This window comes from Lissotriton vulgaris, chromosome 11 (genome assembly GCF_964263255.1).
Source record: "Lissotriton vulgaris chromosome 11, aLisVul1.2, whole genome shotgun sequence".
Taxonomy (NCBI): domain Eukaryota; kingdom Metazoa; phylum Chordata; class Amphibia; order Caudata; family Salamandridae; genus Lissotriton; species Lissotriton vulgaris.
In genome coordinates, this window is record NC_141699.1 from 404194785 (window position 1) to 404221328 (window position 26544).

At 43.6% G+C, this 26544-nt stretch overlaps 1 protein-coding gene across 1 annotated transcript in view; it reads right to left on the reverse strand.

Annotated features, from left to right (window-relative positions):
• The window catches only part of UBE2D4 (ubiquitin conjugating enzyme E2 D4), a 362319-nt gene that overhangs the window by 85363 nt on the left and 250412 nt on the right, over positions 1-26544 (reverse strand). The window contains exon 6 of the mRNA XM_086943450.1: positions 9374-9467. Coding sequence (XP_086799576.1) covers positions 9374-9467 — 94 coding nt within the window. The remainder of the gene's footprint in view (positions 1-9373; positions 9468-26544) is intronic.

Here is a 26544-nt window from a genome sequence, read left to right on the forward strand (position 1 = left end):
TTTGGCCCAGTTCAAGCTCAAACTAGAAGCAGCGTGGAATTTCTGCAGGATGTCCTGAACACCAGTTATACCCTCCTGAATGTCTTGAATATAAATTAACACGTATACAGCGAGACAACATGAGTCTCTCTGCTCAGTGGAATGCCCCAAACCTGTCCCTGCTGCTGAAACCTCTGGGCAAGAGAGTCCTTTGCCAGGGCATAAAGCAGTGGGGACAGACTACAACCTTGCAGTGTTTCTCTGCTCACTGGAAATGAAGGGGCGATACATTGGCCAATCTTCACATTTGCAGAGGGTTCAATATACACTAGGCGAAGGAGCACGTGCAACCTTCCAGCAAAACCAAAAGTGGTCAGAGATGAGAAAAAATAATCCAAGTCCACCGTATCAAATGCTTTCTTCACATCTGGTACCATGCATGCAGAATAAGGCCACTGAATTGGAGGGAGCTCCATCACCCTGTGTAAGCAGCGGATATTAAGAGTGGTAGACCTTCCTGGCACAAAACCATTCTGGTCTGGACGCACCAGTTGTAGAATATGCTTGTAGAGTCAGCCCACTATAACCTTACTCAAGATCTTATAATCAGACCCTAGCATAGACAAATGGGAGGTATGAGGTTAGTTCCAGGGGGTTCTGATCAGGCTTTGGGAAGGACACTAGTTAGGACTCCCGAAGTGTGGGCAGAAGCTGGCATTCCGCTAGGGCCGTTTGGTACAGCTCTAGTTACTTAGGAGCCAATTGGTGCTCGTATGCCTTATAGAATTCGATTGGAAACCCATGCAGCCGAGTAGTCTTATTAGTCGCTGCGCCCCGTATGCCCCCCCCTCGGATTTCAGATTATGTAATGGGTGCGTTGTACTCCTCTCTATCCAAAGGTTCGACAGCAGTTCGTGTTACCGAGGTGAGGAAGTGCAGTATGGCAGGTTGACGGTCAATGATGGGAAGGTAAAATAGGCCTTGGTAATGGGTGGTGAATGCTTCTTTGTATATCTACCCGATTGGCAACTATTTGCACCGTGGTTATCCTGATCATAGTGACCAGTGCAGTTGGTGTAGCACTACGTAAAAGCCATGCTATCAGACAGCCTGACTTGTCCCACTTTGAATGCATTTTTGCTTGGTACGCCCGAAAGTCTGTCCAGTAAGCTGGGCATGCCTTTCCAGCACCTCTGTTAATTCACCCTGCTTTGTATGGTCAGTTTGGGCAGCTGCCTCCAAAGCTCTCATGGGGATAACCAGATCATCCATAGTCCTCACCACATCTGGACAGACTAAAAGTCTAAAAATACAAAACAAAGAGAACTGTTCTTAATGACAAATCCTATGGGGCGAACCATACCTACACCTCTGGTTACCTTTCACATAATTCCCCCCCACTATCTGTGGCGTCACTTCTAGCAGTATTACCGGAGACATGCTATTTGTGGAGCAGTTAGATTCAATGTCAAAATTACTGTCTTTCGGAGTTTGAGGCAGCGGCAAAGGCTGATCTGCCCATAATGTGACTGCTGTCATTGGCGCCTGGGCCTGCTCCTCCTTAGCCTGTTCTGAGGTCGGAGGCCCTGGACCCCAGTGCCACTGGTGTTTTGAGCTTTGCGTTCCCTGCGGCATTGAGCTTGGACTGCATGCGACCGCAGCAGCAGTGATGGTGGAGCGGAAGACTCATATCGGCGTTGCTCCACCTAATCACAGGCATCTTATGGTTTGGTGAAAGAATAGCTTGTGTTTCTGACCAGGACTAAGTTTTGCTGGGAAGAGCAGCAGGTAGCTCAGGTCAATCCGTCTCAGTCTGTGCTTTACCCCCAGGAAGAAGGCCCTGCAGCACTGCACCAATACTGTGTAGTAAGGGAAGATGAACACATGCATTTGCGTAGGGAAGTGAAGTGGTGGAGTCATCCGGTTTGCCTGCAGCAGAGACTCTGTCCCTGTAGTTCATTATGTAGGCCACTACAGCCCTAGGTGGAGCCCCCGCGGGCAGTCTCTGCGCAACTCTGTGGGCATGTTCTACTATAAAGCAGAGGAACAGTTTGTCTGGAGCCACCTCCTACAGCAGCCAGGTTTCGAAGAATTTCATGGATCCGCACACTCAAGTCCTTCTGGGAAGCCTATTATGCAGATAACTTGTGGATTTTACTGGTGAGGAAAAGGACTTCTCACACCAGATCCTTTATTGTTGGCTTACTCTCCGTGATCGCACTTTCGGCGTGTGTGACAAGGTCTGACAGTTTCTGCTGGTCCTCGTGCAGTAAACTCAATTCACCTGCTAGTGTGCCGACTCTAGTGCATTAATCCTGCCTGGTATCTGCAATGGCCTCAAGTATTTTGACCAGTTTTAAATCTGTGTGAGCCACATGGGAGCTGCTGTCCAGGGAGACCAGCAGTGTTGGCGCTCTCATGCCCAACTGGGATCCTGCGCCTTCTCTACGCCCCATGATCAGTCGCTGCTTGCAGATAGATATCTTCTCTTCTATAACCTCTTCTAGTCTGTTCGAGCCAGGAGTCACAAGGGACGAGATGGGGAGTTGTGACTGACCCACTAGGCCCCCAGTTCTTTCACAAAGCAGTCAATGGGATGGCACAAGCAGTGTTGTGGGGAGTGAAACTAGGAAGCCCCCGGGCCACAGTCACAGCCACAGTCACAAGACTTCATGAAGGCCCCCCACCCCCGGACTAGTTTGGCGCTCTGTGTGACTCTTCCAGGCAGCGCACTGCTAGCTGAGCGGTTCCAGCAAGGGCCAAAAGACGAGCCAATGCAAGACTAATGTCACAATATAGAGGGAAGAGAGGGGGCCATCAGTCAGCAGCCTGCTTGCAAATCAATACTTACTGCGGCTGGTGGGCGGTCTCACTCGCTAAAGAGTGCCAGGCTTCCAGTGCCTCTCTATAAGCTCCAGCCCAAAGTTTGTCAAAGGAGGTGGAGTACAGGCAGTCCACTGGTGCCCCTCTTGTTGCCAGCTAGCTTTGGATGCTTACACCGACCGCCTTGTCCCTCACAACCCGGGGTCTCCCTCTTTTGTACCAGGCAGTGTTGAAAGCCGCAGTGGCTCAGAGAGGTCCTGATGCATCAGGCTGCTCCCCTGTATTCAGGAGGCTCTGCAAAACGGCTCAAATGTTGCCGCACCGGTTCCTCACCCCAGTTCAGCCTGAAACAGGATCCCCAAGGAGAGGATGGAGGTGGGCAATTATTGATCTTGAGTCTCCTGTTGGAGCAGTCCTAAAACCAGAACGCCATCTTGATGCAGCTGCACCACACAATACCAGTGCTATTAACGTCATACAGGGTCTCAAACAACTCAATTTGATGAACACTGCTAGAATCAGGGGAATCATAGGAAAAGCAGACTAGCTGATACACCAGGTAGCCTCCTTTGCTCCTGTGACTCTTGGGGTGACGTCTGCCATTTTTGTTCTCTATATAGAAGAGATCTAAGTGAGAGAACTGATCTGCTTGGAGAGTCCGCTTAAGTGTTCTGGACTACCAGGAGATGGGCGACACGGATTCTCAAGTTCCTGGTTATTAATCAATTCCTGATGCTTTGGGCTTCTAGTGATAAGTCTCAGAACCTCATACCTCCCAGCTTGTTGAGACAGTACACCAATTTTGTACTGTCCGTCTGAGCAAGGAGGGTGTCCGTCGTGTAAGAGTAGGAAAGCTTTCAGGACTAGGTGTACAGCCCTCAGTTCCAGCAGATTGATACTGTATGAAATTTACTTTGAGGACAAAGTTCCTTGAATTTGAAGGTGATCCATGTGTGCACCCCAACCTTAGAAGGAGGCATCTTGCGCCATCATCTGGAATGGAATGCCTTGATGAAAAGTCATTCCACTCAGGAGATTCTCCAGATGACACCGCCATTTAAGGACTGGGCGGCAAAGGGTGGAAGGAGGACTTTGTTCTGCCATTTTACTGAGAACAGACACCAGTGGTCTGCCAGAGACTCCGTTAATGGCCTCATGTGGAGGCAGGCATTTGGAAGAAGAAAGATGTATTGTGTCATGGAACTCAGTAGTGACAGTACCTGCCTTGCTGTCAGATGGGCTGCTTTAAACTGACTGGCATTTCAGATTTATAGTTAGTCTGTCCTCCAAAGCATAAACTTTTGATTTCAAAATATGCAGAATTTATCAGCAGGTTCTAAGCAACTGAAAGCAGAGACTATCATTTGGAAAAACTGGCAAGCTTGCTGAGATCTTGATGCCTTGATTAGCCAGTCGTCCAGATAGCAATAGATAAAAATCATCTGCCTCCAGAGATGTGCTGCTAGCATCTTGAACCTATCTTTCCATATCCATTTGCTTGCCAGTTTTAGATGCAGAATCGGTCTGAATTCGGTCTTCGTTCAGCCCCATCTTATTCACTAGAAAGCAGCAGGAATAAAATCCTATTCCTTTCTGGGAAGGAAGAAAAGTCTTCACAGCTGGTTTTTGCAAGAAATGGAACACCATTCTTCCCGGTAGTTCCAAATGCTTCCCTTAACCAACGTAGGTAACGGAAGAGGGGAAAAGTTGATATTCATGGCTTTGTCAATGCAGCAGCAAATTGGTGACCTCTTACTCTTGGGATGGCACCTTTGTTGGTGGAAGGGTCTTTGTTGCTCTTGTTGATGACTTTGAGGCCACTGAAGGGTTTTAACTATCTATGGGTATTATCAACAACGTTTACTGTTGTGATACTAAGCAGAGTTTTACACGTGTACATGTCCTTGGCCAGTGCCTTCTTTCCGGACATAAAACGCTTAAGCTCTCCATTTTAGCTTACATACGGGCCATTTAGTCATTGGTATGACTGTCAGATAAATTTGTGTGAGAAAAAGATACATTTTAAATCTTTGTTGAGCCTCTGGCTTGAGGCCTGTTAATCTCAAACAACAGGATCTCCTTAAAGTCAGGACAATATCCATGTGCAGCTAGAATACATGTCTCTGGAGCTGCACTGATGACCCGATTGGACACCACCATGTTCTTGTTCAAAACTTCAATGAAGTCTTGTCTGTGATCCCTCTGAGAATTGACACATTTCTGGAGCGAGCCCCATAATATTGCATCTGCCCAGAAGAGCACTGGCACTTGCCATTTTCATGACTGCAGCAGATGTAGTACACATTTTTCTCCCTACAAAAATCAAGTTTTCTGCTTTCCTGGCAGAACAGTGGACTAGGGAGCAGACATGAAACTTATTTGCAGCTTACACCAATACTAAGGCAGGAGGGTTGCTTACGAAGGAAAACAGCAACCAGTTAGGGAGGCCTGTATACTTTTTGCAATTTGGACAGTGCAGACTTAGCTGAAGGTGGAGTTAGGAGTATTTCCATAGGGGGAAGTAAAGCCATAGCCGGTTTCAACAGAGCCTTGAGGATAAGAATTGGTGATGCATTTCAAAAATCACCGAAGCGGTCGCTGTTCTCAACTGACTATATTCTTGCTGGCAAAGAATCTTCTTGTGTCAGATGAAAATGATGACCTAGAGAAAGGAATTGTTCTAGAGCAATGCCTACGCCTAAAATAATATCTGGAAGAGGAAATGTACCTTGAATGACCACAAGTGGTCATGAGGGAGGCAGATATGAAGTGGATCTGCAGAAGAAACTGGATGCTGCAGAAGAGGCGGCCGTTGAGGAGGTGGGGAAAGAGAAGATTATGTATGTGGCTGAAGAGATGGTTGCAGAGAAGGAGGCCACGCAGTCAGAGCTGGAGAGAGTGGCATGACCAGCGGGGCTGATTATGTAGATGGTGACTACTACACTACCCACAGTACTCCAAATAAGATGTCACGGTAACCGCCTCATCTTCATCTTCCGGAGCCAGTCTACTGACATTTGGCAGAAACTGAAGAATCCATGTGCCTCAAAGCCCAGGCAATAGTGCTTTTTGATTGTGTGAAGGGATGACCAAGTGACTGCTCTGGAGAAGTCACTTACAGGGCCTCTACTAGGCAAAGCAGATTAAGAGGAACTTGGTTCAAAATCCTTCTGGGAGTTCCTTCTATGCAATTGCATAGCAGATCTTAATGCAAAGAATATACCATCTTGATAATGTTGTTTTATACACCTTTTTCCTCTTTTTGTTGGAACGTACACCACAAAGAGTTGGTTGTCCACCCGGAACTCCTCTGCGTGGTCAACATACAAATGACCGCCATTTTAAGATCAAGCCTAGGAAGCCTCTTCTCTTAGTAGGAGGGGTGTTGGGATGGGAGTGTGACCAACTGACCCAGATGGAATGGAGTCACTTCCTTAGGAAGGAAAGAAGCTCTGGTTCTGAGCACATGCATAGCAGGGAAGAATAAAGTAAAGGGAAGCCTCATTCTCAGTGCTTGCAGCTAATTTGTCTGGTGTATGTAATGGCAACAAGAAAAAAGACATTAAGGGTCAGAAGTCACATGAATAACTGTGTAGGTGCTGAAATGGAGACCCTATTAAAAATAGAAGCACCAAATGTAATTCCCACAAAGGGAGTAGGGCATAACATATTGGTTAGACCTTTCAAAAACCTCAGCACAATAGTAAAGGGACAGCTGGTCTGGGAGGCAGCTCAAGATCAATAAGGTCACAAGATATCCCTGCTTACCACACTCTTCAAAGCCCAGTGAATGGAGAATAACCACTACCGCTAGAGCAAGGAGGGAGTGGAACTGCCTATAAACACTAGCGCACCAACCTTAGGAGGACCGTGTAGTTGTTTGTAAATTTCATATTTACCTTGGTGTTGATAGCGGTAAAATAAAACTTTTTTTGCTATAAAAGTATTTGGCTGGACAATCATGTTACGGCGCTTATTTTTAGTGGTGAAGCTGTGATCACTCCCCTGTATCCACTCCCCCCCCCCCCCCCACCTCCCTAGCACACCCTGCGAAAGCACTGAGCTGCTCAGAGAGTCAAGTGTTAAAGGGTACTTGGACCACTTGCTTGGGATCCATAGAAGACCAGGCCCCGGGTGTTAGGAGCAAATAGCCTCAACCCTCACAGTTAGATCCTGCTTGCCCCATGGCCCTCTGAACGGGTTTCTAAAAGAACTCTTGATTATTTGTTGCATGAGTTACTTAAGCACTTTGCACACTTCTACCACAGGGATATATTTGGACCACATGGGTATGTTTGTGTGTGTGCGCGCAATATTTGGGATCATTATTTTCAGGCAGCCATCTTGAGAGACTTTTTTGCTATCAAGCTCCCTAATGTCTTCACTTACTGCAGTATGCGCTGTAGAAACGGTTTTACAGATTTGATCCCTTTAAAGTGGCTTTAAGGTGTGCAGCACTTTAGACATAATTTCAGAATGTTAGCACTCTAATTGTTCAATAAAACACTGTGGAAAAGCTGCAGTTGATCACCTGGAAATTAACTGGCAGGATGCTGCTGGTGTTGACAGTACATGTTTAAGTCTGCATGTCAAAATGTTTTAATGAAATGGATGAGGAAGATATTTAAGACGTCATAAAAAATGTATCCTAATTTGGTTTGCACCTTTCTTATGTTGTTCACTTCTAAAAGAAATGTTTTAAGTTTTACAATTTTGATTCAATCAAGACGCCTTCAGGTGTGCCACACTTTTGCCATAAATAAGAACGTTAGCACTGTAGTGTTTCACTAGACCACTGTGGGAGGAAGCAGCATTCCACTGATGAATCAACTAGCAGGCTGCTGATATTGTTGGAAGTACGTTTTATTCGGTAAGTCACACTTTATTCTCACATGGCTGAGGGAGATAGTGTGAATTTACTTAAAGTATGCTCTCATTTTAGTTCCTGGAGCACATTCCATAAGCTATGAGAAAATCATGAGAGAAAACTGTTTCATCACAAACTTGGTTCATCAAATCCCAGCGGAGGATTAGCACAACACTGGGTAAAATCACCTTAGAGTACACCGGTATTCCTAAAGTTTTAAACTTTTCAAAACGGAGCAGAGGTGAAGTTTTGAAACAAAGTTTTATCAAATAGCGCCACAGTTTATTAGCAAAGCGAAAAAAAGCTCTTCCTATAAAAATAAATCTAACCTAACTATAACAACAAGTTAGGTGTTAAGATGAACTATTTAAATGCACAATATTTATTTCCAAACTTTCATTCTGGCATTAAATTATTCACTTGAGGCCAGTAGTTGGATCTGAAATGGAACACTATATCAAATAGAACGGAAATTCTAAAATTCCAGTCACTGCCGAAAGAAACTTACCACGAAAATAAACGGATTACCATGTTTTTACAGGGCTGGCACGTTTTTGAACATACATACAGCTATCAACATTTCTGATTAAAGATGTCCTTTTAGGAGGCACTCCTATTGTAGTGTACGATTACTTGAAACGTATTAATTGACACCATGTATATTCAGAAAGAAGGCTCCCAAATGCTACCCCTGTATAGGTTTCAATGGGCAGTAAGGCACCTTGTTTGTTATCTAGATTGTGTGTGGGGCTTTTATGCAGTTACATTTTACTTCAGTCAATGGCAGACTAGATCTATGTTTCTATGGTGACAGACACCAGCCTGACTGATGCACATGTTTCTAAGGGGTCAGTGAGTTTCCTTTTCTGCAGTCTGTCTACATTTCTATGCACAGCACAAGGTCGGACTCCTGCTGTCGATGTACAAGGTTTATGGTCAGAGATTTTACCTTCAGACTATATATTTTTATGGTTCACAGGAGGCACCATTTTACAAGTCTGTATGCAGTTCCAATTACCAATAAGAGACCTCATGCATCAAAGTAGATTTCTATTGTCAATGAGTGGTTCTTCATACATAATATACATATGTCAATGGGAAGTAAGAAAACACCATTGTTAATGTTTTTGTGTTTTTTTTAGAGTGACGCACAACTCAAGATTCAAACATATGGGAAAGCTTAGGCTTAGCTAAGTTCCAACGTCTGTATGTAGAAAGGCACTGACAACACCAGAGTAGTGCTTATCTGTAATCTAAACATGCACTGAAAAATGAAGGAACTTGAAAGCCTATTCTAACACATGCGGGAAACTAATGGATACTACTAATAACCATCAAAACATGGTTTTCACAAATTGAGTAGTAGTAGATTGACCACAGAAACATATATACTGCCATATTTCGGGTTGCCCATACACACCATAATAACAGAAAGCCCTATCAAACCATCTCTAAAAAATGTCTAAGGATGAGATACGCGTGGATGTTAGTATGGTAAGCTGCACGCTGTCCTTAGGAACAGTACAGACTGCGAGAACTCTACAATTTCTGTGGCATGGAGCCATAACCAAGTGAAGACATTCAATTTTGCTACACATTCCCTCATGTTCATGGCAGGCACACACTGAATTCTGGATGCAGAGGGTGAGTACTTCCGACACACAGATAACTCGCAGGAGCAAAAGGAAAGGGCAGAGCTCTTACTTCTCCCTGTCTGCTTTGTAGGTGTGTGCTATCTCTGGTACCAAAGGATCGTCTGGGTTGGGGTCACAAAGCAGGGAGCAGATTGACAAAAGAACTGAAACAAAAGAAGACAACGATTTAGGTTTAAATTTCACAGAATTCAGGTTTATGCAAGTCATGTGTATGTGTTTTGGGGTCGTTCAACCACTACATGAGGGGTGGGGGCAGTGCAGTAAAAGAATAGTCTTATATTAGGAAACATTTAAAGAAGTAAGGGAATTCCTGTTACCGAGTATACACAATTTACAACGGAGAATGCAACAATTATAATTAAATAAGAGACTTGTTAATGATCACAAACCAGTGACTGCTTATTCGCAACTTTGTGTCTCATCCATGGGATTGAAACGCTTTATATCACGCAAGAGGACAAGGTAGGCACAGTTATCAAATTATAGACTAACAGCTCGGAGGAGTACACATGGGTGTTATATCTTTCAAGTCACAGACTGAGTGCCTTAAGGCTGTGCGTTTGAACTGCTTTCACAATGGTGCCCTGTTGATATACAGCTTGTTGGATCTATTAGGTACATCTACACACATTCATCTCCCCAGGATAAGATAAGCAACACCACAGAAAAACATGCATTTAAAATGTCTGGAATGGGCATCTCCGTACAATGCAGGCCTGTTTCATTGTAGATGGTTTACCAAAAAATATATAAATGTTACCTACTTGTAATCTTCCTGCTCTATACTCTACAGAAGAAAATGTGTTCATCTGGTTCATAACTTTTCCAATAAATTCAGCGGGTCAAAGCAGACCCTCAAACAACTTTCATAAAGTATGAAAAAAATAAATCAATCTAATTTTCTTTTTTTCTAAGCCAAAAATTAGAAGTCTGTCCGCTTCTGACTGAAGACTGGTGAGGTCCTAGAATGAGTTGCAACAAAACAGCCATTTCAGTTTTGTTTGGCGCTTAGTAAGACACCCACGAGAGTATCCAGTTTATTCGAGTATGGAGGTCTAGCTCACTAGAAGGCGTGGCTACTGGATTCCAAAAACTGATTACGGAGTAGCTTCTGCAGACTCTAATAGAAAGTAAAAATGTAATTCCAAGTGGAGCCTTGTTATGTTGTGATGCTTCTCACTCGAACCCTCACCCCCGCCTCCCAACACCCAACATCAGAAAGAGCCCCCTGGTATAGCTAGCAATACGTGATGGGGTGCTCAGTGGAGGACTGCCCTGCATTGCATCCAGCTCTTTATGAACACAGTGCACAGAAGTCCAGGAAAATGGGTATTGCAGAGGAGTATGGGCTTTATTCAATATATTCCTCCCAACATTTTCTCAGGTAAGGGCCAACAGTATGGCATCTATTAAAATTATAGAAAGAAACCAAAGGAAAAGACTGGCAATTAAAGCCAAAGGAAAAGCCTGGTGATTGAAAAAAAGAGGAGGATGTGGAAAGGTATCTGAAGAGAATTACATTATCTGCTTCATCCCCCTTACGCATAGATAATGAGATTAAAGTTACTGCAGGCAGCAGTAAATCTAATATTTTCAAAAGAGATGGTGCCTACAGTATACGTAGAACGTCTAACACATCCTTTAATAAAACACCACCGCCTCGTGAAGGCTCCTGCAGCATTCTACGTAAGGAATTTGATCCAGAATGGAAAAGCACAACTTCAATGAACAGAACTGCTTAAGATGTCCCTTCATTCGAAGATCTCCTGAGAGTACAGGAAGTGTATATGTTAATGGCTGCAATACTTCAGTAAGAGTCAAACTGAAAACAGCCCAAACACCTTGGAATAATTCCAACTGAAACATACCTTATTTGGTTTGTATTGTGCCAGCATGCTGTCGGACTAGTGTTTAACATAATGAATGGTTAGGCCTTGAGCGTAAAGCACAAATCAAAAGTTCACATTCAAGATCAGTTGCTTGTAGGAGTTTGCGAAAGGCATCTGCGAAGTAAAGTGGCCCAGTTAAAAGTGCAGGACTAGTGAAAAGGGGGAGGGTTCTTATAAGTTCTCTAAAATGAAAGTGAAATCCTCTGCAATAATGGAGCCTTTCTACAAAGGAATGAGTATAAACAATGTTCATTAAGGCTGGCTAAAACTGTGCCACTTTGTCCTTGGTTAATACGCATCATTTAAGTATTTCGCAAAATATGCTTGGGTGGTTGTCTAAGTGAAAACTGTCAGATTCCTCTGCAGGCCCCGCATATGCTGCAGCCGGAAAGCAGGATGCAAGAGGTTAACAGGCCAGAAGGCTAACCGGCCAGGAAGCTCCAGAGCTGCTCTCACGGAGATCCAGGCCAGAGGCACATCGGGATTATACACTGAATGTTCAACACTTGTTGCAAAGGAGGAAAGGCCTTAAACTGCACCATAATTAGGACAGCTCCAATGAAAACCAAGCTAGATATCTGCTGAATAATTTCTAAAATCATGCAGTGAATGTTGATAACGCACAGCATATGGCCTAATTACAGATTCAGTCTTATAGTTCCAATGAGACATTTTCTATTCAAGCCAGTTTCTGCACTGAAAATGTATAACAAATTGCACAAAGCTAAATAAGAACTGCTTACTTATTTGTGGCCCTGGTTTGGCATTGTAGGAATCTTCATTGCAATTATAAGAGTTAGAATAATTCCCTGCTGAGTGTGGACCCCTAACACGTCATCTAGATTAATGTATCCATACTTTATACACAAAGGGTGATATTCAACTATATGAAGAGTAGTACCCTTCTATTCAGGCCAGGATTTTCAAAATGTAGACAGCCCAACTCGGTTTATTTCAAGACTGTATTGTAGACTGTAGTGCAAAATGTTGGGAGCCTGCCTGACATTGAAAGGAAAGTTGCAGCTTGATATGCTTACTTTGGAAAGCTATGAAAATAGACTGCTTTCCCATTAAGGATACAGAAAAATCTATTACTGTACGAACAATTGGGCATTAGTATGGTTATGTGGTTAAGCAAATAGTTTTCTCAGACTGGCTAATCCAACTTTACAGTCAGGTTTTGTATCTGAATCCAAGCAGTCCTGCTTGGTGAAGGTATGAACTGATCTTTAAGTGACAGCTTTGTGAATGTCTGCAAGAGGCGTATTTCTGAGCTAAGCTGAGGTGGCTGCCTTACCTCTTACCCCAAGAGGAATGAGCTTTTTGTCTTTTAGGGAGGTGTTTACATGTACACCCCGATCCACTTGGCAACACATTACTTGGTTGTGGCCATACCATAATCAAAGTGCCTTTCTTACAGCTAATGAGTGCAGGGAACGTTCTAATGGTGTTCATGACTAGTAAAGACAACAAGCAAAGTAATGCTTTAATGTGGAATTCTGACAGCCTTGAGAAGAAAAGACTCAGTTTCAGTTTTTAACGTCTTTATTGCGAATTGTTATTCATAAAAGACACACATACAAAACAATCAATACAAATTAATTTAACAGAATCTAAAAATATCAAAGCAGTACTAACAAGCAAATAAAGAATAACAATAATTGTTTAGATTAAAATACCCAAGTAAACATACATTAATAGACGTCAAAATATTTAAAGAATTACTAAAAATATACAAAGAAAAACTTACAAGTATACATTTATATATGAAAGAAAACTGGACATCAATTCTAGACAGACCATAGTATATTGCAGAAGCATACTATTCAAAATTATTCAAGACGATAAATTTCGAACTGACTTGATCCTGATTAGCCAAGCCCATCCAAGAAATTTAGCCATTCCAATGGATAGCCATTCAGCGGTATTTGTTCTCAGAATGTGCAAAGCTTCGCTGCTTACTCGGGTATTAAGTCTGGAACACACTGGTTTCAACCATTTACATCGTGGGTCACTGTAAGCTGCACATACAAATAAAAAGTGACCCAATGTTTCTCTGCAAACATAACAGGGGCAAAGGGATGATTCTGTCTTCTGCCAACCATTAGTAAAAGCCCTCAAAGGGAGTGTTCCTACACGAAACTGGTGGTATAATTTTCTATCTAATGTTTTAGGAATAACATCCCAGTAGTTCTCTATGTGAGGGACTATTTTATGAAGCAGAAACTGACCTGTCAAGTTCTGTTTCTCCGTTAAAACAACATGTTCTGCTTTTACCGTTGACCAGAAAAGTAGCTTGAAGTCTTTTTTTGTAGGGAAAGTATTGGAACCCGGCTCAGACCAGAGCAAAGGAAGACCCATTTTAATCAAAGTGGTCTTAATTTGCTTAAACCATGGTATGTCACCGGCCCCCGGCTGCATTCTCACATCATGAATTTCTCGGGCAAACATGGCAAGTTCTGGGGTAGACCATATGCGCCTCCACAGAGCTACCATCCTGAAGAGGGCTTGGAGTTTGATGGAATACAAGCCCATATCCATTAATAATGGTAGGACTGGTGTTGAAGGGGGCAGGCTAACAAGGTTACGAAGGAATTTGCTCTGAATCCTATCTAAGGCAGATAGGTCCACGTAGCCCCAAATATCAGCCCCATATAAAATAGCTGAGCTAATTTTGGCGCTATAGATTTTAAGAGCCGGTAAAACTCTTTTAGTGAGCGAGCATCGCTGCTCCTTCACTAAACAACCAGACAAGCGAGCAAATTTCAAACTTAGCGCAGCCACTTGTTCTTTCCATCTTAGTCTGTAGTCTATTGAAACCCCAAGGTATGTCATAGCTTCAACCTGCTCCAGACTAGACCCATTCATGGTAACATACCCCCTCTTCGGTTTATTTTTTGTCAAGACCATGAACTTAGTTTTATTGATGTTAATTTCCAGGTCATTCTCATTGCAGAAGTCCACAAATTTATTTATAGCCACTTGCAGGCCCTTCTGAGTTTTAGCCAGTATAAGTGTGTCGTCAGCAAATATTAGAAGAGGAAATTTAATCCCACCTAAGGAAGGGGCGTCAGTCGGAGTGTCTGTGAGAAACTTCACCACCTGGTTAATAAAGAGTATAAACAGGGTAGGAGCCAGGACACAGCCCTGCCTCACTCCACGTGTCACGGGGAAGGTGTCTGTGACCTGACCCTGCCGCCCCCATCTAACCCTGGCAAAGTTTCCCTCATGCATCCTGATTGTGAGATCAAGGAGTGCGGCAGGCACACCCATCCTTCTCAGGGCTGACCACATCTTTGCTCTTGGGACCAAATCAAATGCTGATTTGAGGTCCAGAAGAAAAGACTCATTACCAGCCTGTTTGAGTCAAAAGCAGTTGTTCCACAGCAGCTAACCCTTTGAACAGCTGATCCAGCAATTTAAAATGTGATCTTAAATGGATGATACTACCATGTAGTCTTGTAAACAGGCCTGAAAGACGGGCTCATTCATTTTGTGTTCCTATGGTGGCGATGGTGCTCAGAGGGAATATTTTCTTTCGACCTTCCAATGAGTCATTGATCACAGTAATTTTGAAAGATGCCCTTCTGGAGTCTTTCTATAAGTTAATATCACAGCACGGTGCACTTTTATAGATGAGAACTGCTGTTTGGATTCTGCTTAGTGCAAAAGGAAAGGGATGATAATTTCATGTTGCCATAAAAATCATATGTCATATTGGCACCAGAATCAGAACCTTTTCCACATACATGTCTAGCAAGCCTTCGTCCATACATGCTGGTGGTAATTTCAATGACTATACTGTCTGATCTCAGGAGCCACTCTACCAAATTCAGCAATGTCAAGCTTGGATTTTTATTTTGCTCCTGTAGCCTGGTCAGTAAGTTTGGGCCTGCATGCAGCTGGTGTCGCCAGTGTGGCCGGATGGATGCAGCCATTGTAGACACCAATGGAGATCGGAAGTAAATCTGGGTACCCCCATTGTCTTGGTAAATCTGGAGCGGTTAGAATTCATGTTGATTGAGCCCTGAGTTGCGTCAAGACCACAAATTGGATTGGTTGTACAGTAATGTCCTCGACCAGCTGATCAAAAGATTATTGAACACTGAGCCTGGTTACAGATCTTTGAACACAAAGTCTAGGCTTTTTTATTTTGAGCTATTGGAAATAGTTTAAGAAATGGTGTTCAGTCTTGTTCTAAGGTGAGTTTTACCACTTTGTTGTCTAAAACTCACCAGATGGTTTTTTTTTCATAAGGAACTCAAACTTTGACTGCTGATTCAATGTTCCCGGGATGTGCACCATGTTTAACAAGAGACCTCTGGCCACTACCTCACAGCCAGATCTTCTGTGCTTCCAGAGAGAGAGGCCTCGACATTGCGCCTTACTGTTGGTTTAGGTACTGCAAGGTTGTGGTACTGTCAATCTGAGTAAGGATGGTGGTTATTGTTAGAAATGGAAGTAACGCCTTCAAAGTTAGATGGATCACCCTCAACTCCAGATAACTGATGTGGTATGAGCGCTCCTTGTCTGACCAACAGCTTTGAACTGACAGTTGTCCTTGATGAGCCTTCCATCCCATAAGAGATGCATGCTTAACAATCATCTGTAACCGTCTTTCTAACTGTAAAGGCACTCCTAGGAGATTCCATCCTCTGCACCACAATGTGAAGGATTGTTTTGTGAAGTGTTAGTCAGAGCTTGTTGTTCCAATTATCCCGTTTTTGCAACCACTGATCTTCTAGGGACTGCTACAGGAGTCTCATATGCAGTCTCGCCTTTGGGTCAATGAATACGCAGGAAGCTAAAGAACTGAGAAAAACAAGTTACTTTTGGTAACACGCTCTGGTGGATACTGTATCTAACCATAGAGTCCTCCCCTTTAAAATACCTAGTCTCCCGTTGGATGCAGTAGTTTTCTCAGCAGTGCTCCTGTGTACCGCTAGGTCATGCCACAGAGCTCTGCGTTGGCTTTGTTCCATTCCATAAGTGACAGAGAAATGCCACATATGAGCGCCACCACTTCGCACAGCCATAAGTTTCTTGCTGAACTCCTTCTGAACCCTTGGATGAGTTTGCAGATCGCCTTTTTTTATGGTAAAAAGAGACCACTCCACAGAACAGGCGAGGTAGGGTAGCAGAAAGGAATCTGCGGTAAGATATAATATTCTCCAGAAACAGTATTACCTAAGGTAATTAACTTGTTCTTTTGAATAATACTTATAACTGCAGATATCTAATCTTAAAAATGGACACCAAGCAGTACCTCCCCAAAGGCGAAGTGTCTGTGGGGTGGACTTAGACCCAAACATCCTGCAGGACGAAATGGGAAAAAGGTCCTTCCCATCAGGCCTGGCTGTCAAGGAAGTGGTGCTTTGTGAACGTATGCATTTACGCCCACGTCGCAATCTGACAAATGTCCAGAACAGGCACTCGGATTGCCAATGCAGTGGAGTTAGTCTTAGCCCTGGTGGAATGGCCCCTCAGACTGCTTTTTGGCCAATACGTGGACGATCTTAATGCAGAGGACTACCCACCTTGACAGAGTTCTTTTCTGCACTGACATTTCTTTTTTTGCCCCTGGGAACACCACAAAAAGCTAATTGTCCATCCAACGGTCCTTGGTCCGATCAAGGTAAAAGCTTAAAGCTCTTTTGGGGCTCTGCCGATGGAGATTCTCCTCCTCTTTCGAGGGGTGAGGCTGGGCAAAGAACAGTGATGGACTGCCCAATGTACAAAAGATACAAGAGTCACAAGAAGGCCGCCGGGAGACCTAAGCACAGTTTGTCTGGAAAAAAGATGGTGCAAGGCGATTGAACAAATAAAGCCTAAAGTTCACTTACATGATGAGCTAAAGTCACCATAATGAGAAAGACCGTCTTTAAGGTCAGAAGAGGAAACGTGCAGCTGTACATCAGCGCAAAGGGAGTGCAAATGAGGAATGTGATGGCTAAGTGAAGGCCAGATTGTGGGATCATAAATGGTTTGACGGGAACATAAGTCAAACCTATAAAACTCATACAACATGTAGTTAATCAAGGATGGTTGGTCTGGCAAACGAAAAAAGGCTGAAGGGACCCACAAATAACATTTAACAGTGCCCACTGCAAGGCCGTTCTGGGCCAAAGACAAAACAAACAACAACAAATCTGACATATTGGGTAGCAAGGGGGCTGTCTTGAAGACTTACCAGGCCACAAATGTATCCCAGCGCCCAGGGTTGAGGGGTGCCTGGCAGCAAAGATGACATCCAGAACTTCAGATAGTAGATCGAAACCCGTCAACTGCCACTGCTCAGTCTTCATGCTTGAATGATGGGATTGCCCAGGTTCAGAACCCTGCCCTGCTACTGTTACATAAGATACCTCCGATGTGGTACCCTGAAGACAGGATGCTTAGAAATTCAAGGTCCATGCTCTCCAAGGCCAATCCGTAGCCACTAGGATGACTTGGACCCAGTCGTTCCTGATCTTCAGAACTTTGAGAGGCAGAAGTGAAAAGGCATATAGGAGTCCCTTCTTCAAATCAGGACAGAATGAGTATCATAGAATGCTTTCTTTGGATCTATAATGCACAGGCATTTGGACACTGCGAGTCCTGGACGGTGTCGAAAAGATCCTGCCAAGGTTCTCCCTACTATTGAAAAATGCCCTGTGCCACCCTGTGGTACAACCGCCATTTGTAATCCACCATGTATGCCGGCTGAGTTTATACTCCCTGGTACTGAAAGATCCAGCCAAGTGGTTTAAGATCAGAGAGATGCCCTGATGCTCCTGCCAACTCAAGAGGTGCAGTTCCCCTTGGCACAGGACCAGGAGCTCACGCCTCCCAGCTTGATGCAGTACCACACAGAAGTGGTGTTGCACTAGCCTCCCATTGATGGACAGTAGGAAAGCCTTCGGCGCTAGGCAAATAGCCCGCAGCTCCAACAGATTAACATTGAAGTGGGTTTCTGCTGCAGCCCACAGTCCTCTGTTTTCCATTTCCCCTTGATCACATCCCCAATATAGCAGTAACAAATCCATCAACACAGTCAGCTCCAGATGGGGCAGGGAGCGGGTTCTGCTACTGGTCCAATTACAGTCAAGCAGCCACTACTGCAGAACTCCTGTAGTATCCTACAAAACCTGGATGGAAACAGACAGATTTCCTTAGTGCTGCACCCACTGTAACTTCAGATTCCATTGCAGAGCATAAATACGCCCCCTGGCGTAGGTGACAAGCAGCATGCAGGAGGCTAACAGGCCAAGATGCCTCAAAAACACTCCCACAGAGTCCAGAGCTGAAACATCTGGATCATCACCTGGTTTTTCTGAACTCGCTGTGACAGAGGGAAGGCCTGATACTGCACAGTGTCTAAAACTGCGCCTATAAAAGGGATCATCAAAGGAGTAAGGTGTTACAAGACCAGACATTGTTTCATATATCCATTATTCTCTTGCTGACATGTTTCTGTTGTCTAACTCACTCATATGGTTCATCAGCTTTCTTCAGGACCTAAGGGAGGTGATTCCTATGTACTTAGTGTAGTTCTTCAAGCAAATAGATAAGGAGGTGAACGGCTTTCCTTCCTGTCCTTGGAGACATAAATAAATACCCTACTTTGGGGTTTCTTTACCATATCAGCTTGGCTAGGGGGTGCTCCCCTCTTCTCACTCATTCAGCAAGAGTGAGACGCTTCTTGTACACCTAATTTCTTCCAAAGAACTGGCGTATAAAACATTGTCCTTCAAAAAGCATATTCAAATAGGTATTTTTAATCATACCCATAGTACCCTTTGAAAAATAATCTTAGCTGTATACTCACAGGTATTTAACCCAACTGGATATGTATTCTATCCAGATAACAATATTTTATAGTAAACTCCCAGCATTACTTGCGTGGTACTACCCTACTCGGATGTGGAGAAGGCACCAATGATGAAACATGGTACTATGAAATCTTAGGTGAAGCGTCTTCTCCAAATATCTTTTCATATCTATGATGAATTAGGAGTCCAAGGAAAAGCATGAGCCTTGGATCCAAACCCACACACTTGTTTTGTGGCTGGGAGCCTTAACAGTGCCAAAAATATGCAGCATGACCTCCTAAAAGGCCTCTACCTGCAGTGCCATTGTAGATGGCCTGGGGAACATCGGGATCAACTGAACTCGGCTCCTCAAGTAGGGATCAAGAGCAAGACAGCATACCAAAATGAATGAAATGAAATGGAAATTATATTTATATAGCACATAAACTACCCTGAGGCCTCGCAGCGCTGGTGGCTAGAATCAGAGAAGCAACAGAGCAAGTGCTAGCAGATGGTTCCAAACAGATGAGTTTTTAAAAGCTTTCTAAATGCCAAAAAATTGCTACATACAGCTTCATTGTCCCAGATAGTCTTCGTGTGTATGAGGGCACCCTCCATGCATTATTTGGAGTTGTGCCCCGAGTCCAGACGCCAGTGTCCCATCTCGTTGTAAGAAGACAAGGGGACCCAAACACTAGAACCAGGGGTAAGTAATAAGTTTAAGAAAACAAAGGTTACTAAGTGTCCAATAAAGGTCCAAATAGACATGTACAGTTGCATTAGAAAAGCGTTAAACAGTGTGCATGTAGTTAAGAAGGCATATGGGGTAACTAATACCAGAAGGAGCAGTAAGCCAGGTACTAGTAGGGACACAAAGGAGTTTTGTAACAAGTTTCATTAAATATTTTGTGAAATATAAAAATAGTTCAGGTGCTCACAAAAAAGTGAAAGCAAGCTTGATGTGGTGGGTGAAGGAGACTTAAAAAATACATCGCATTGAAAACATAAGGCAGAGAAACCCAAGAAACACTTTTCCAATAATACAGGGAATCTCTTGTTGTAGGGGGTCTTCGTGTGTATGAAGGAACCCTCACTGCATAACTTTGAGTCGTGCCCCGAGTCCAGATGCCTTGGTCACATCTCGTGCATCTCCTTTACAGACATCTGCTAACAGTCACAGAATGATGTGAACCATGTCGTTTTAGTTCCTTCACACACTGGAGTTTTTTTGAAAAATCACCAAAAAGTGATGAATAGGGGAGAGGAGCTCTGGATCTGTGCTTAAAGATGCAGAAAGAAAGGAACTGATGTTGTCACAAAGGAGTGCTGCTTATATGGTGCTCCGCTCTTGTCACTTTCAGGGCTGAACAAAGCCAGCGTGGAGCTGCAAGGTACCACCTAGCGGCACTCAGGAGCACTGCTGAGAAAATTTGGCGTCTGAGAAATATTCTGAAGGTGAGAAATCTGTGGTCACAAGTATCCAGCAGAAAAGAGAAGATTTGCTGAACTGTTTTCTCATGGGACAGGATGTGCCATTTGTCTCTGATTTATGACACTCACCATTCAGAAGAAACCACTTTTTCTTCAGCTGTGTTTGACACTCCTAGATAGGTCAAACGTTGTGCAGGTGTTGATACGGACTTCTGAAGATTGATCTCGAGGCCTAATACGAGTACTAATACTGCTCTTCTCAAATCTTGCTTCACTTTTGACTGTGAGCCTTAAATAGCCATTCGTTCAGTTAAGAGTAAAATATCTCTTGCTTTCGTAGCTAAGCAGTCACTACACAGTGAAAATGGAGAACATGCGTTAAGTGGACCTGAGTTTGAATGGTAGCACTGTGTACTGGAAGTGTGAATTTCCAACATCAAATCTGAGCTACTTAAGAGGGATGATTCACTACTGGGCTATGCAAGTAAATTTCTTGCAAATCTATTGCAGAAATCCAGTTTCTGTACGTGGGGGAAGATTTAATGGTGAGCAAACATCTGAAGTTCTTCTTATGTGTTCCAGCTGAGGCGGAGTAGAAGGAAGGGCACAGAAACCAGGCCTGGGTATATATGGTTTTATTTAATTATTTCTGATCTATTCACATTTGTAGTGATTGACTGTGTGGACAAGGAGAGAGGGGGCAACAGGCTGTTGGAATTACGCAAACTGGAATCCCGTTACATCATACAATATAACACCACATACCCCACAGGGCATAATTTGGGGGAAGAGTTAGCTGTCCATTTACAAACTTAATATGAGTAATAAGCTGTATGTTTCTGATATATTACCATTCTGTTAATTCTTTTAAAGGTTTTAACTTCACCATGATCTAAGGACTTATAACAGCAGATTTTTTGCATGTTGTTCCTTTAATTTACAGATAAATTTTTGAAGACTTGTCCAGTTGTTGGATCTTTATAGCCCACTGGGGCAATACACTGCCAGCACGATTCTTGCCATAAAAGATTTCATCGAGCACACGTGATTTAATGACTGATCAAATGTATTGAATACTTTATGTACTTACAAATGGCTAAACATATCAGCTGTAACTTTGTTTGGCAACATGCATTAGCCCACTTAGGCGTTTGGAAAATTGATTAATTTAACGTGGTCAGATAATCGAAAGGCAAATGCGTTACTTTATTGTTTTAAATATAAATCTATGTTCACGTTTTCAATGTAACTTTATTGTTTCTAAATTTGGACCTTCATTGCAACATAGTAACTCATCTATGTCCTTTGATCACGTGCACGTTGTTTTGAGAAAGTTGAGCACTTTAAATAGAATGGCCGGCAAATGCAAATTTACCCGTGAGCAAGAAGTTTTACTTCGAAACGCGTAGGGTTTGTTCGTGTGCCTAATAAAATGCAGCATTGAGCACCATTTGGGCCCCGGTACTGTTTTTTTGTGAAAAAAACACGGCGTGATGCCAGGAGAGATATATTTTGAGGAAGTGGCGATTCCGCCGGGAGCCCGCCATCACAAGTGGCTTAAGCACGCCAAATCGGGCGTGTTCTATGGTTTTATTTTTAAAAAAAAAAAAATCTTCCATAAAGTTAGTCTCTCCCGGGCTAAAATGGCAGGGTCTGTGATTTCTCTTCCTCTGGGTGATCTTCCGGTCTCTTGGTCTTTGCTGGGACTTCTTCTTGATACCGACCCTCCAGCTCGGGACATGTGAAAACAAAAGTGATGCGGAGATCAGGGACTATTCTTTCTGGGGAATAGGTACCACCACCACCAAGGGACCTTGGGTGTGGGGATCACCTAGTGCACGAGTATCTTCAGTAGTGAATGCACACAATACACTTCAATGATGAGGGCACGTGTTTCGTGGGGAGCAGCACATACAAAGGGAGCACGCGAACAGTGAACGTCTCACTCGGCTTTCCCCTCAGACACTCCCCGCCTCCCCAACCAGCCTGACATACGTTCCTGTGCATGGCAGAGCCACTTAGTGAGTGTGGCTGGGCGGGTCGCGGTGTCGGAGGCCACCAGGCACAGCAAAGTGCTGGACTGGCGTCTTGCTTCTTCTGCTTCTCGCCTCCGTCGTCCGTCCGTCTTCGTCCTTTTCTCCGATGCTCAAACGCTCTCGACAGTATCCGACCTCATTGGTGATGTCACACGCCATCAACCTCTCTTCCTCGTTTTTCTCCAATCCCTGGAGAGCCGCGTCATCCGGGGGTGTGTCTTCCTCCTCTAAGCTGTTCAGTTTAAAGGGACAGTCTTCTGATTCCTCACGATGTCCGACCCACAGCTCTGCAGCGTTCGTTGGCCACTCGTTCTGGTAGGGGTGCAAAGAGGGGAGAATCGGGCCAGCGATCCACCACTCTATTTCGAGCCCGTTTCCCTCGGTAGGTTCCGACCCCTTTCTACATTATGCAATCACATTTTTGGTGAAGTGTAGAGGTCTGAATTCTGATTTTAGAGCTTTCTTTTGAATTAAGAAGTGTATGAAGTAAACGCCTTGCCCCTTCTATGATGATGGAACCAGTTTGATTGCACGTTTCTTTAACAGCACTAACGTTTCTGTCCTCAGAGTGGAAATGTTGTGCTTTTGTTGCTTCACAAGAACATGCAAGAGGTTTGCCTCGACACGAAGAAGGTAGCCATGACTCAATATTCAGTAACCGCTTGTCCATTGTAATGGACTCCCACTCTTTCAGACGTTGGGATTTGCTCCTCTCACTGGAGTGACGAATAAAGGGGGGATATAAGGTTGTCCCTCCTGGTTCCGAAAGGTGTACTTTCATGATGAATTGAAAGGTCATGATAACATCATCTTGGTCTTTGCAGTCTCCCTCAGGTTGTGGTACCGCTGGCCTTGCTACTGGTGGCATTGCTGATTAGGCCAGCGAGGGGCTTGAGTCCCCCATGAAAAGTACTGTTTATCCTTAGGCATTTAATATGGTTTGAATTTGTTTTATCCTCAGGGCCTCCAGCTTTTAGGGTCTCTGTCTCGTTTTTCATTTTCACCATTTCCGTTTGCTGAACAAATAAGGCAGAGCTGAGAAGGAGAGGTTCAATATCTTTAGTTGAGCGTCTAACTTAAGGGTTGTCAAACATGGTCATGATGACCTATGAAAAGAGACTCCAGAGAACTAAATGGAAGCTGCATGGTTCACCCTATCTGCAGCAGCGTGGACAACTTGGTTTGCCACCATGGATTCTTCTTTTCACAGTTTCCTCAAAGTCCCGCTAACTGAGCGGAGGAAGATCATCAATAAATGACTTTATTACCTCCCAGGTCTCTGCTGCACTTTCCCAGTAAAGCTATGTCTTAATCCTGGCTATATACCTGTTCTCCATGTCGTAGTTGTCTCTGAGATGAGGCCTGCTGGTGTCTAACTTTGTGACTGTCACAGAATCAGGCTACAGTTATTATCTTAAAAATTTGCTGTTGCTGCAGAGGCTTGCATTTATTTTTAGAAGGCATGGTAGGGTGTAGCCGCCCTTACTGTTGCTGGAGTTTTTCTGCAAGTTCTAGAGGAACTGGAACTAAAAGTACTAAATGTTTCGGTGAAGCCAATGATTGTAGTGTCTCAACTATGATTAGGGTTTTCAATTTTAACTGATAAAATCACCATCAAAGGGAATATTTGCTTTTGATTAGAAAAGCTACAACATTGAATTGTGTCTCACTTTTACTGCTTAGGTACACTCTGGTGTCTAATAGTACAAGTAGAGCCCTACCTCTAAGCATTTTTCTGTGATCCATGTTGCAGCTAGGACAGACTGGGGGTATTGAAAGGCAGTTAATATGCACTTGTGACCATCCACAAGGTCTCAAGGCCTCCAGGACCAACTTCCACTCCTCTTTTGGGAGAAGAGCATGGCTCATTAACATGGCTTCGGTTCACTGTTTACTGCTTGTTGCTGTAAAGTGGGCATCTGGATTGCAGCTGAGCAGTGTCTCAGTCCAAGGCAAGTGGCAACTCCATGAGGTCATCTTCATTATTTGAGAGCTGGACAGAGCTTTGCTTTCTGAAAGGTCAGGTATTAGGATTGTAGCAACAAAGATCACTGTACATACTTGAGACTTCTGAGTAAATAACCTCTCATATAAAACTGCATATATCACTCTTATTATGTTTACATTGAGGTGACCTTACAAGTATAACCAAAAAACTTAGGGGTCTAAGCTAGAAATCCTTTGGTGATTTCTTAGAGTTATCCTAATGCCTCAGAGTACACAGGAAAAAACAAATTAAACTAGCAGACCATATCACCAGAATGTGAAACACCTACGATTGTCAGTCAACCTCAATGAGGATTCCCATCACTGTCTTGCATCGATCAATATTCTCATCTGGTAATCCTACCAGGGTATTGTGTCTCTTGATCATTGAGACAGCCAGCATACCCTAATGGTTGGTTTGGGGTAACGACCCACAATCACTCGGTTATACCACATGGTGTTGATATGATGGGAAGGTGCAGTGCAAAAATAATATAGGTGGTGATTAAAAAAAAAGGATAGGGCGCTTAACAAAAAACTATTTATTAGACGTAAGCCCCTTCCGGTTTAAAAACAAGAACAGTGCATCACAATAATCGCAGTACACACAAATAGCTGCAAGAGTGCCAACATGTTTCAGCCTATAACGGAAAATGACCAAGGATTTCTTCAGGGCCTCTGTTCTACATTAATGCTACTGCCTACAAGTGGCTAAATGTGTGAAAAATAATATAAAAAACACACAAGTGAACCAACAACAGTAAAGGATATAGTATTCCTTCAACTGTCTGTAATCCTCTCTTCGGCACCTGGTGTCTTAGTAGCATCCAGTGTGTCCGGGGAATGGACCTCACCTCTTCCTGGACCTGGCTCAGGATGTGTGAGACCCCGCTCTGTCCATCGTTGTCAGTCGTTGTCTCCCCCTGACTCAGTCACTGACCGAGACAACGACGGACAGAGCGGGGTCTCACACATCCTGAGCCAGGTCCAGGAAGAGGTGAGGTCCATTCCCCGGACACACTGGATGCTACTAAGACACCAGGTGCCGAAGAGAGGATTACAGACAGTTGAAGGAATACTATATCCTTTACTGTTGTTGGTTCACTTGTGTGTTTTTTATATTATTTTTCACACATTTAGTCACTTGTAGGCAGTAGCATTAATGTAGAACAGAGGCCCTGAAGAAAGCCTTGGTCATTTTCGTTATAGGCTGAAACATGTTGGCCCTCTCGCAGCTATTTGTGTGTACTGAGATTATTGTGATGCACTGTTCTTGTTTTTAAACCGGAAGGGGCTTACGTCTAATAAATAGTTTTTTGTTAAGCGTCCTATCCTTTTTTAATCACCACCTATATTATTTTTGCACTGCACCTTCCCATCATATCAACACCATGTGGTATAACCGAGTGATTGTGGCTCGTTACCCCAAACCAACCATTAGGGTATGCTGGCTGTCTCAATGATCAAGAGACACAATACCCTGGTAGGATTACCAGATGAGAATATTGATCGATACAAGACATTGATGGGAATCCTCATTGAGGTTGACTGACAATCGCAGGTGCTTCACATTCTGGTGATATGGTCTGCTAGTTTAATTTGTTTTTTCCTGTGTACTCTATGAGGCATTAGGATAACTAAGAAATCACCAAAGGATTTCTAGCTTAGACCCCTAAGTTTTTTGGTTATATCTGTAGTTCCCCTGGGGGATAATACTTAGGCTAGGTCTTTAAACATCCATCTAGCCCTATGCGACCTTACAAGTATGCCTTCAGGAGCCTGATCATCTGAGCCAAAAGGGTCAGGGTCCAGATCATGAACATCTAGAGTGGTCATGGCAGGCACCAGAAGAGTTGAAGCACTGGGTTTGGTAAAATTACAGTGCTTTAAGTGCATACATTAACTCAGAACATACATTAGTAGGCTATCTGGTTTAAACCTATAATAACGGATAAACCCCCACCAAAAGGAAATAGCCATCACCAGTGTAAACATATAAACACTGAAAAAACACCTTCACAACTACAAACTAAGTACCATTCAAAGAAAGGAAAAGATGAGTGCAAACATTGATTTTTATTTCTTCCT